Raw genomic sequence first — 11,884 nt, 5'->3', positions numbered from 1 at the left:
CGAGTAGTGATAAGGAAGGTCAGGGACCTACTGATTATAGAAGAAAAACAAGGTAAAGCAGTATGGAATATGAAAACATAATTAAAAGAAAATGCTAACAGTCTATAACGAATAAAATCACAGAAAGAATCTACCTCAGTACACAGAAATAGCAACAGGGGATCTCCCAGAATATCGTCCTGTAGTCTAAAACGTAAATGTCCAGAGGATCTCCCGGGATATCGTCCCGTAGTCCGACTCATAATTATGCAGGGAAAACTCCCGAAATGCCAATCCGTAGTCCCAAAGTAAATATCCAGTACAGGGGATCTACCAGGTGTTGTCCCGTAGTCCCAAATATAAATGTGCAGGGGGATCTACCGGAATACCGATCCATAATCCCAAAGTAAATATGCAGGGGGATCTCTCGGGATATCGTCACATAGTCCCAAACTAATCACACAACAATCTCATAAGAATTTACAATTCTATTCTAGAATTAAGCAGGAAATTCTACTCTAACATGCTGCACGGAGTACAAGTAGGCGATTAAAGTAGGTGAGACCATTAAATCACATAAGCATGTTTTTCCTAAACTAAGCAAGAGGCTTCAAGTACAAATATTTCTCAATTACAAGAAAATATAGGTATTAACTTAATGAAAACAGAATTTTCAACAATTAACACGTGTACGCACTCGCCACCTCACGTACACGGTACTCACATAACAACAATACCAAATCCTAAGGGGAGTTCCCCTACACAAGGTTAGGCACGCCACTTACCTCGAACCAGCTCAATCAACTCGAAATCACATTCTTGCCACGAGTACCCGACTCCAAATGGCCCAAATATGTGCAAACTAATTGCATAATGTAAATGTAACTTCAAGTAACTAATTTAACTAATTAATTTGAAGCTAATACGCAAAATTAAGAAAATCGCCCAAAAAGTCCCTCGGGCCCACATCTCGGAATCAGGTAAAAGTTACAGATTATGAACCTCCATTCACTCACGAGTTCACTCGTACCAAAATTATCCAAATCCAATGTTAAATTCTCAATCAAAACTAGAAATCTTAGTTGAAGAACTCTATTCCATTTTTTCCAATTTTTACCCCAAATCCAAAATTAAATGATACAATTAATGATAGATTAGTGGGATATAACCAAAATCAAGTGTAGAATCATTACCCAATTGATATCTTTGAAAATCCTCCAAAATCTCGTTCAAATCCGAGCTCTCAAACTCTAGTTTTGATAAAAATGGCTAAACCCTCGATTTTGAAACTTTATAATCTGCCCAGGTGATTCTTTCTTCGCGAACGCGGAAGTCCCATCACGTTCGCGAAGCATAACTTGGCTTGGCCTAGAATTCCTACATCGCAAACGTGCTGACCCTATAGCGAACGCGATAGCAACTCTCTGCCTCCTACGCGAACGTTGGACCCTCTTCGCAGACGCGTAGGCGTATGACCTCTCAGCTTCGCGAATGCGGGACCAACATTGCAAATGCGAAGCGTTAAGCTTCCACCTGCCTCAGCTTCTCTTCGCGAATGCGATACCCCACTCACGAACGCGAAGAAGGAATCCAGAACTGGAGACCTGCTGCAATTTCGGCAATCTTCCTCTTAAGTCTGAAGGTCCGTTAACCACCCGAAATCAACCCGAGGCCCCCAGGACCTCAACCAAACATACCAACAAGTCCTAAACACCATATGAACTTAGTTGAGCCCTCAAATAACATCAACCAACGCTAAAAATACAAATCACCCACCAATCCAAACTTAATGAATTTGAAACTTCCAAATTCGACAATCGATGCCGAAACCAACCAAACCTCCTCTAATTGACCCCAAATGTTGCACAAAAATTATATTCAACACTACGGACCTATTCCAACTTTTGGAATCGGATTCTGACTCCGATATTAAAAATTCACTAAAGATCCGGAAACTTTAAAAATTTAACTTTTGGCATTTCAAGCCTAGATATTCTACGGACCTCCAAAATACAATCTGAACATGTCCCTAAACCCGAAATCACTCAAAGGAACTAACGGAATCGACATAATTTCATTCCAAGGCCATTTTCACACTGCTCCGACTACGGTCCAAATTCTAAGGCTTAAGCTCTCATTGAGGGACTAAGTGTTTCAAAACACTCTGAAACTCACAATAAATCATCCCAGCAAATCAAAATAGTAGAACAAACCCGGGAAAAACAGTTAATAGGGGATCGGGCGTTAATTATTAAATCGACTGGCCGGATCGTTACAACGTCAAAAATATTTTGTCAAGCCTTATAAAAAATTATTAAAGGCAAAAGTAAAGAAAGAATAGTTTCTTGCCTATAATGATTTTGACCATGACAATAATACTATAATTTTTTCCATGGAAGAGAAATTAACCATATAAATGGTATGACGAAAGATTTTATAGTACAAAATTAATTAAGAGCTCTGGAAGAGCTAATTTGTTACAACCAGATGAATGAAACTATTCATGACATTGATATTGTAGAAAGTCTCAAAAGAAATTTTTTGAGTTTCAAAGATATTAGCCAAAAGTGATTGGTATATTGAGACTATAAATGATGGAAAGATTGAATATCTTCGTATTACTACAATCATACCGGATAAATATGAAATATTTGTACTACACAAATGTAAGCATGATAATGAAATCACATGCCACTGTAAAGTGGAGGTTTACTGAAACAAATATCAGTTGGCTTTTTCGGTTTGGCCATCCCGGTTCAGATAACATGCGCAAAATAATTAAGAATTCACATTGGCATATATTGAAGAAATAGAAAATTCTTCTAGATTTCTCTTGTGTTGCTTGCTCTCATGATAAATTGATCAGTAAACCAGCTAAAGTTGGGATTGGATCTCTGTATTTTTGGAACATATAAAAGGTGATATGTATACACACACACATACACATAGAGAGAGAAAAAAAATCAAGAGTGGATTCACTTGAAAAAAGTAAAATTTTGGAGGGATAGTCCCAACACCTAAAAGTATAAAGTCAATGGAAAATGTTCCGTAAATATCCGAGCAATGATTATATTGAGATATGTTCTTATGTGGTGGATGCAATCACTTTCAGGTTTTAGTCTGGTAATACATAAAAATTTGATATATGTATAAAAATCCTTGGAGGATTTAAATTGTTCTGAAGCATATAATGATTCCCACTAAATTTATTAAATATAGCTTCAACAACACCTTATATGGATAAAGGCAATCATGCCATATATAATTTATTTTGTGTGCAATTAGTGCATTTATGTATCTTGCTAGAACATGAGTATAATTATATACAAGTGAGATATAGTTTTACTCATATGTCGAGATAATGCAATTAGTAGTATATTGCAAAAGGAAACCATTAATATAGATTTGTTTATCCTAACAAATATTGTCAAGGTTTTATTGGATATAGAAATGCAGGGCATTACATGAAGTTCATTCTTCAGATAATCTATTTGCATGGAACTGCCATATTCTGATATTCTATAAGGCATTTAATTATTGATACATATCCAAGTCATACCAAGATACTAGTAGCTTATAAACTCAATTGAAAGAAGGATATATCGAATGAGGCATATAAAGCACATTTAACTAACGTTCTTTCTCTGATGTATGATCTTTGTATGATCTTCAACAGAGTGATGAAATTAGTATTCAATAAATTATTTCATGTGATAATTTGGCTGATATGTTTACTAAGGCATTGCCAACCTCAACGTTTGAGAAGTTGAAATACAAGATTAAAATGCATCGTTCGAGAAATAAAATGATGATTTTATCAGGGGAAGGCAAATACGCGTTGTTCTCTTTTCTCCTTAGCTAAGGTTTTATCTCACTGGTTTTCCTAGTAAGGTTTTTAACGAGGCAACAAGCAATGTGTACTATCATATATGTATACTCTCTTTTTTTCACTAGGGTTTTTTCCCCACGGAGTTTTTTCCTAGTAAAGTTTTAATTAGGCACATTTTTTGAAATGTTATTATGAGGCGTGGTGCCTCGATTGTGATCATTGTTGTAAATTCGATGTTAAAGAGGCTTGTTAGTGTCACGAACCTAAATTCGGACCCGGTCGTGATGGCGCCTATCGTGAAACAAGGCCAGCCGAAACAAACCTCCAATCTATTTAAATAGTTATAATAATTCAATTTAAGTCATTAATAAGTGATAAACCCTAAAATACAATGAAATAAAACAAGTGCGGAAATAAAACACAGCCCGACATCAGGGTGTCACCAGTCATGAGCATCTCAACATCTGTCTAAGAGTATGAAAGAGTCTATGCAGTCTAATACAGAACTAATACAATGAAAAGTAAGATAAAAGGGAGAAGCACTGGGTTGCGAACGCCGAGCAGCTACCTAGTGAACTCCAAACAGCCTGCTGGAAGCAATCAGACCTTGCTAGCGGGACCCGAAGCTCCTGAATCTGCACACAGGGTGCAGGGAGTAATTTGAGTATGCCAACTTAGTGAGTAATAAAAGTAAAGGCAGCTGAGCGATAAGAAAACACGTAAAATACAGCAAAATGCTATAAAGAGGCAGTGTGAATCCAATACAATGCAATAAAAAAGTGAAAACTTTTAAAAAAACACCTTAGTTCAGTATAAGCTTCTTTGAAACATCTTTTAATAGTTAAACGAGTGAATGAAAAGCAGTGAGAAAAGATAAACACATAAAACCAGCTCCTCGGGCAAAGTACCAATAGAATCAGTCCCTCGGGCTATCTCACAATCCCTCGTATCAGCCCCTCGGGCAATAGCGTGGAACAACATCAGCCCTTCGGACTATAACACATCTCACACTGGGTACCAGTGCTCACTAGGGTTGTACAGACTCCGGGAGGGGCCCCTTACTGCCCAAGCACAATAACAAGCCATCTCGTGGCATAATCAAACAGGCTCTCGGCCTCATATCAAGCCACTTTGTGGTGTACAACTCAGGCCCTCGGCCTCATAATCATGAATCAGCACAATATCGCTGCGGCGCGCAGCCCGATCCCATATTAACCTCACAACACATGCCTTCGGCCCTACTCAGTCAGAAATCTCTAAAAACTACTCGGGCACAGTAAAATATGATGCTCAGCTTAAAATATCATTTAAGATGTCAAAACAGAGTAAACATGGCTGAGTTATGAAAACAGTAGAATATAGCATGACTGAGTACAAGAATAAAGTCAAAACAGTGAGGAATAGTAGTAAAAATCCTCTAAGGAGCCAAAACAATTGGCACGAGGCCCAAATATGGCATTCATCCCGAAACATGATAATAACAAACAGTTTTCAATCAAATACGCAGTAAAACAGTCATTTGGGATAGACTAAGTCACAATCCCTAACAGTGCACGATCCCACACTCGTCATCTAGCATGTGCATCACCTCGAAATAGCACAACAATGTAAAATTCGGAGTTTCATACCCTCAGGAGAACATTTACAATCATAACTCACCTCTATCCGGTCCAAACTCTAGCCCGCAATGCCTTTTCCTCTCAAATCGGCCTCCGAATGCTCCAAATCTAACCAAAATCAGTACATAACCATTAAAATATGCTAAGTGAACAAAGCCCACTCGAAAGTAATCAAATTACAACATGAATCCCGAAATTAACCAAACCTGACCCCCGGGACCACGTCTTGGAATCCGATAAAAATTACATCAATAAACTCCTTATCCTCCCACGAGTTCATCCATATCAAAAGTACCAATATCCGACTACAAATGACCCCTCAAACTCTTTCTAATGAGAAGGTGTTTATGATTTATTTGTTCTTGTATGATAGTTCTTTCTAACTAGATGGCATTTAGCTATATGTACTAGTGCTATTAGATGGCACTAATGTCCCTTTTACCGGGGGCGCTACATCTTTAAATGGATGTAGGTATTTCTATAGCAGGCAGTGTTGGTCGTAGCTAGTGCCGCATCATCCTTTCAGCTGACTTGGTGAGCCCCACTTCGTTTCGGGGTCCTATTTCATCTATTCTTCATGTAGTTTGTATTTGAGGTATAGCCGGAGCCTTGTTACCGGCATTTCCATATTACATTACTCTTCAGTTGTGTTTAAAGGCTCCATAGACAGGTTGTGGATAGTGTCGGGTATTGGAATTAAAGTAGAAATATTGATGTTGGCAAAGACTTGTAAAACTTATAATATTTTGATAATTATGATTTAAGCTGCTAATGGAAATGAAATGGAAGTCGTTAATGAAATACTTACTAAGTATGATTAATGGAGTCCATCTACTATTTATTCATGAATTAGTTTGGGTAGAATGAAACCTAACAGGCTTGCTCATTCAGGTTTACTCGATTGAGCGCTGGTCGCACTCCTCGGATTTTGGGGCGCTACATTTCTTACCAATTAAATCTACCGACACAGCGGAACGGTATGCTCAGTTGTATATCAAAGAAATAGTCAGGTTACATGGCACTCCAGTCTCATTCATTTCAGATCGAGGGGCTCAGTTCACAACCAACTTTTGGAAGAAGTTTCAGCAAGGTTTGGGTACGCAGGTAAATCTTAGCACAACTTTTCATCCACAAATCGATGGCCAAGCAGAGCGGACTATTCAGACGCTTTAAGACATGTTGAGTGCTTGTACTCTCGATTTCAAGGGTAGTTCGGATGACCATTTGCCACTCATAGAGTTTGCTTACAACAACAGCTCCCATACAAGTATCCAAATGGTACCATTCGAGGCACTGTATGGCAGGAGATATAGGTCTCCCATTGGGTGGTTCGAGGTTGGAGAAGCGGAATTGATAGGGCTGGACCTCGTGTATCAAGCCATGGAGAAAGTCAAGATTATTAAGGAGAGGTTGAAAACTGCTCAGAGTCGCCAAAAGTCTTACTCGGATGTTCGTCGCAGAGATTTGGAGTTCAAAGAAGATGATTGGGTATTTTTGAAGGTTTCCCCTATGAAGGGTATCATGCGATTTGGAAAGAAGGGAAAATTGAGTCCGAGGTATGTAAGACCATATATAATCATTCAGAGAATTGGTCAAGTGGCATACAAGCTCGAGCTGCCACCCGAAATGTCATTAGTACACCCGGTCTTTCATGTGTCCATGTTGAGGAAAGTAGTGGGAGATCCGTCCACTATTGTGCCAGTTGAAACTATTGAGGTAAATGAAGAACTGACATATGAAGAAGTTCTAGTTGCCATTCTTGATAGGCAGGTTCGGAAATTGAGAAATAAGGAAATTGCATCCGTGAAAGTATTGTGGCGGAACCAGCAAGTTGAGGAAGCCAATTGGGAAGCCGGGGATGAAATGAAAAGGAAGTATCCACATTTGTTTGAGTAGTCATGTAACAACTTTTATGCATTTAGCTCCTATGAACTCTTATCTTTAGACTTGATCTATGTAAAACTGTCCCCTTTTTGGTAAATTGTTGCATATATGGCCATGGTTGATTAAAGTTGGCTCTAATACCAAGTTTGTCATGCCCCAACCTTGGGAGGCGCGACCGGCGCTCAATCGAGTAAACCCAGCTGAGCAAGCCTTATCAAACACTTCCTACCCAACTCGATACGAATAAGGAAACCATGTTTTCATTCATTTGTTTAGACAAGGAAAGATAGTGCATTTTACAAAGTTAGTTCATTTTAAATCACAACATTAATCCGTAATTAAGTTCCCAAGATTACATACAATTACCCTTTAGCAAAACGAGAATTTGAATTACTTCATAGTTTGTAGACCCATCCAATGCCCGTACATAACCCACATATATGTTTACGGAGCCTCTAAGGATACCCAAGACAGCGATAACAAGGACGGCAACAAGGCCCCGGCTATACCTCAAAAGAGACATCTATAACAAAAGGCATGTCACAAAACCCCTAGAAGGAGGAAGGGGCTCACCAAGAGTGTGAGAAGAGGATGCTCCGCTACACACGATCGGCACTATCCGCTATGGAGCCACCTACATTCATTTACGAAAATTTAGCGCCCCCGGCAAAAGGAACGTTAGTGCCATCGAATAGCACTAGTATGTATAACTAAAAATCATCAAATTAGAAAGAACTTTCATACAAGAATAAGAAATCACAAGTATAACTCAAAATTTTAAACGATCACCACATTATCAAAAAAAAGAATCATACAACTTTCACATCATTTTCCCATAGCTTTTAGTTTGGGGCATTTCACACTATTCATTATTTGTTCACAATACCACCGCTATCTTAAGCGGAGTCCGATCTCGACCCGATCGGCTAGGTCGCTTCATTTGAGACATATGCTGCAATCACAATCTCATTTTCCTTCTTTCCCGGAATTCATTCACAATAACTTTCCAATACCATCGTTATCTTGAGCGGAGTTCGATCTCGACCCGATCGGCTAGGTCGCCTTATCAAGGCATTGTTCCCTTCTCATAAATCAATTCATTTCTCATATATCATTTCATAGACACTTGGGGCCATGACTTATCAAATCATTCTTGGCACTAGGCTGCATTTTACATCGTTCCCAATTTTCAATATTAGCTTTTCCAGTTAGGACAGTAGGTACACACAAGAGCAATTTAAATTGTAAACATAGATAAGATTTCACGTAGATAGCACAATATATTCAGCTACCATCTCAATTTAAGGTCTAAACATTTCCAATACATAATTCATACCTTTGCCCCTTTCAAGCTGTCAAGATAGCAAGTTGATTATATTGTGACACATTTTTCACACACATAGGGTTACAACACCAACTCATGTAAAACAATAAATAATGCAACAATTCAACTTTGATCTTTCCATGCCCACACAAATACCGATGAAGCTCAATTTCTAAAAGACGGGGTATTAGCCATACATACCTCAATAAAGTTTTCCTTATTCCTTACAAAATTCTGGAACTTTTAGCACTTTGATCTCTTGGGATGAAGATTTAGGTGCCCTTACTTGATTATCTTCAAAGATTTGGCATAGTTTCATGGAGTAATTTGATGGGAAGCACTTCCCTCTCTAAGACCCTCTCTCTCTCTCTAAAAGCATTAAGAAATATTCTCAAAATGAGCTATAATACGGAATATATCGATAAGGGGTCGGGTTTAAAATTTAGAAAATTGGAGCCCCGAGTCAGGTCTGCGATCGCAAATTGAAAATGCGGCCCACAGAATGGACCGCAAAAGTGCTCCCAAAATCTGAACACACTGCCTGGGCATGTGTAGAAATGTGGTCCGCATACCCGTTCTGCGGTCCGCATACCCGTTCTGCGGTCGCATAATGCACCACAGAACTACCCCTCGCAAAATCCCAAGGGAAATGTGCGACGACTATGTTGTCTGCATATTGGTTATGCGATCGCATATTTGACCTCAAATTTGACCAACACACTGACTCACTTTGCGGAGATTATGTGGTCTGCATACCTGATATGCGACCGCATTCTCGACCGTAGAATCGCATTTTCTGGAAAACATTATTTCTTGACTTTTTATAGCATAGATCAGTCCAAAAAGGTCTGAACCGCGGCGAGGGAGATGCGAAGAATTTTACGCATCTCTAACGCATGATCCTAACTTGGCACCATGGGATTTGGGGTTTTGAGTAGGAAATTCACAGGGCCTTACATCCTCCCCCACTTAAGATCATTTGTCCTCGAATGAGGATCAAGGTTCACTTATTAACAGTCTTAGTGCAATCATCTGTTCTTTATAACCTGAAACATGTTGCCAGTCCCCCCAAATTTAGCTAACTCCCTATATTTCCGAAAATTTCGCCAGAGTTTCCTTTGTGTCTAGGCCTTATCCACCTGTCAGAGAGCCCCATGACATATCCTAACAGCATAACCATATTTCATAAACGTAACATAACTTGTACAATTATCAACCATGGTCGTATAGGCAACATTTTACCAAAAAGGGGACAGTTTTACATAGATCAAATCAGAAGATAAGAGTTCATAGGAGCTAAGTGCATAAAAGCTACTACATGACTATTCGAACAAATGTGGGTACTTCTTTTTTATCTCATCCTCGGCTTCCCAAGTGGCTTTCTCAACTTGCTGGTTTTGCCATAACACTTTTACGGATGCAATTTCCTTATTCCTCAATTTTCGAACTTGTCTATCAAGAATGGCAACTGGAACTTCTTCATATGACAGTTCTTTATTAACCTCAATAGTCTCAACTGGCACAATAGAGGACAGATCTCCCACTACCTTTTTCAACATGGACACATGAAAGACCGGGTGTACCATTGACATCTCGGGTCGCAGCTCGAGCTTGTATGCCACCTGACCAATCCTCTAAATGATTTTGTACGGTCCGACATACCTCGGACTCAATTTTCCCTTCTTTCCAAATCGCATGATGCCCTTCATAAGGGAAACCTTCAGAAATACCCAATCATCTTCTTTGAACTCTAAATCTCTATGACATACATCCGAATAGGATTTTTGGCGACTCTGAGTAGTTTTCAATCTCTCCTTAATAATCTTGACTTTCTCTATGGCCTGATGCACGAGGTCTGGCCCTATCAATTCCGCTTCTCCAACCTCAAACCACCCAATGGGAGACCTACATCTCCTAACATACAGTGCTTCAAATGGTGCCATCTGGATACTAGCGTGGAAGTTGTTGTTGTAAGCAAATTCTATGAGTGGCAAATGGTCATCCCAACTACCCTTGAAATCAAGAGTACAAGCGTGCAACATGTCTTCAAGCATCTGAATAGTCCGCTCTGCTTGACCATCGGTTTGTGGATGAAAAGTTATGCTAAGATTTACCTACATACCCAAACCTTGCTGAAACTTCTTCCAAAAGTTGGCTGTGAACTGAGCCACTTGATCTGTAATGATTGAGATTGGAGTGCCATGTAACCTGACTATTTATTTGATATACAACTGAGCATACAGTTCCTCTATATCAGTAGATTTGACTGGCAGGAAGTGTGCTGACTTTGTCAGTCGATCAACAATCACCCAAATTGAGTCGAACTTGCACGAAGTGCGTGGTAACCATACCACAAAATCCATGTTGATCATCTCCCATTTCCAAATTGGAATTTCTATGCTTTGAGCCAATCCAATAGGCCTTTGGTGTTCGGCCTTTACTTGCTGACAATTTGGACATTTTGCCACAAAGTCCCCCACATCTTTCTTCATGTTATTCCACCAATAAATTTCCTTGAGATCATGATACATTTTCGTGGAACCTGGGTGCACGGAATACCTGGAAGTGTGAGCTTCTGCCATGATCCTTTCCCGAAGACCGTCGATATCAGGAACACATAAGCGGTCTTGGTACCGTAGGGTACCATCATTTATGCCAAAGGAAAAAGCTGTGGTTTTTTGTTTGAGAATCCCCTCATTCAGTTGTGCTAACAACGGATCCACGAATTGCTTCTCTTTCACCTCTGCCACAAGCAATGATTCAGCCCTATTCTGCACAATTACCCCTCCTTCATTAGAGTCCGCAAGGCGAACTCCCACATTAGCCAACTGGTGAACCTCAGTGGCTACTCACACAAATGTGGATACTTCCTTTTACATAGAAGGGGAGAGTTTTACATAGATCAAGTCTAAAGATAAGAGTTCATAGGAGCTAAATGCATAAAAGCTATTACATGATTACTCAAACAAATGTGGATACTTCCTTTTCATTTCATCCTCGGCTTCCCAAGTGGCTTCCTCAACTTGATGGTTCCGCCATAATACTTTCACGGATACAATTTCCTTATTTCTCAATTTCCGAACTTGCCTATCAAGAATGGCAATTGAAACTTCTTCATATGAAAGTTCTTCATTTACTTCAATAGTTTCAACTGGCACAATAGTGGACGGATCTCCCACTACCTTCCTCAACATGGACACATGAAAGACCGGGTGTACTAATGACATTTCGGGTGGCAGCTCGAGCTTG

The 11,884-nt window shown here is 39.5% G+C and overlaps 1 protein-coding gene across 1 annotated transcript; it reads right to left on the bottom strand.

Moving 5' to 3' along the window:
- Nucleotides 1-9,957: 9,957 nt before the first annotated feature.
- LOC138883433 (uncharacterized) lies at nt 9,958-11,166 on the bottom strand. The gene is made up of 3 exons (XM_070164120.1): nt 10,987-11,166; nt 10,758-10,847; nt 9,958-10,182 (listed from the first exon to the last, which is right to left on the bottom strand). The coding sequence occupies exons 1-3, from the start codon at nt 11,164-11,166 to the stop codon at nt 9,958-9,960; spliced, it is 495 nt and encodes a 164-aa protein (XP_070020221.1).
- Nucleotides 11,167-11,884: the final 718 nt, after the last annotated feature.

Source organism: Nicotiana sylvestris, chromosome 12, assembly GCF_000393655.2.
Source record: "Nicotiana sylvestris chromosome 12, ASM39365v2, whole genome shotgun sequence".
Taxonomy (NCBI): domain Eukaryota; kingdom Viridiplantae; phylum Streptophyta; class Magnoliopsida; order Solanales; family Solanaceae; genus Nicotiana; species Nicotiana sylvestris.
The sequence above is the reverse complement of the archived record's forward strand: the minus strand, read 5'-3'. Positions and strand labels throughout refer to the sequence as shown.

Coding starts and splice junctions, on each gene's coding strand:
- LOC138883433 (XM_070164120.1), bottom strand. CDS start 11,166: ATGTATCATGATCTCAAGGAAATTTATTGGTGGAATAACATGAAGAAA. Junction 10,848..10,986: donor TGATCAACATGGATTTTGTG/GTATGGTTACCA, acceptor TCAAATAAATAG/TCAGGTTACATGGCACTCCA. Junction 10,183..10,757: donor GAAGTTTCAGCAAGGTTTGG/GTATGTAGGTAA, acceptor ATGTTGAAAAAG/GTAGTGGGAGATCTGTCCTC.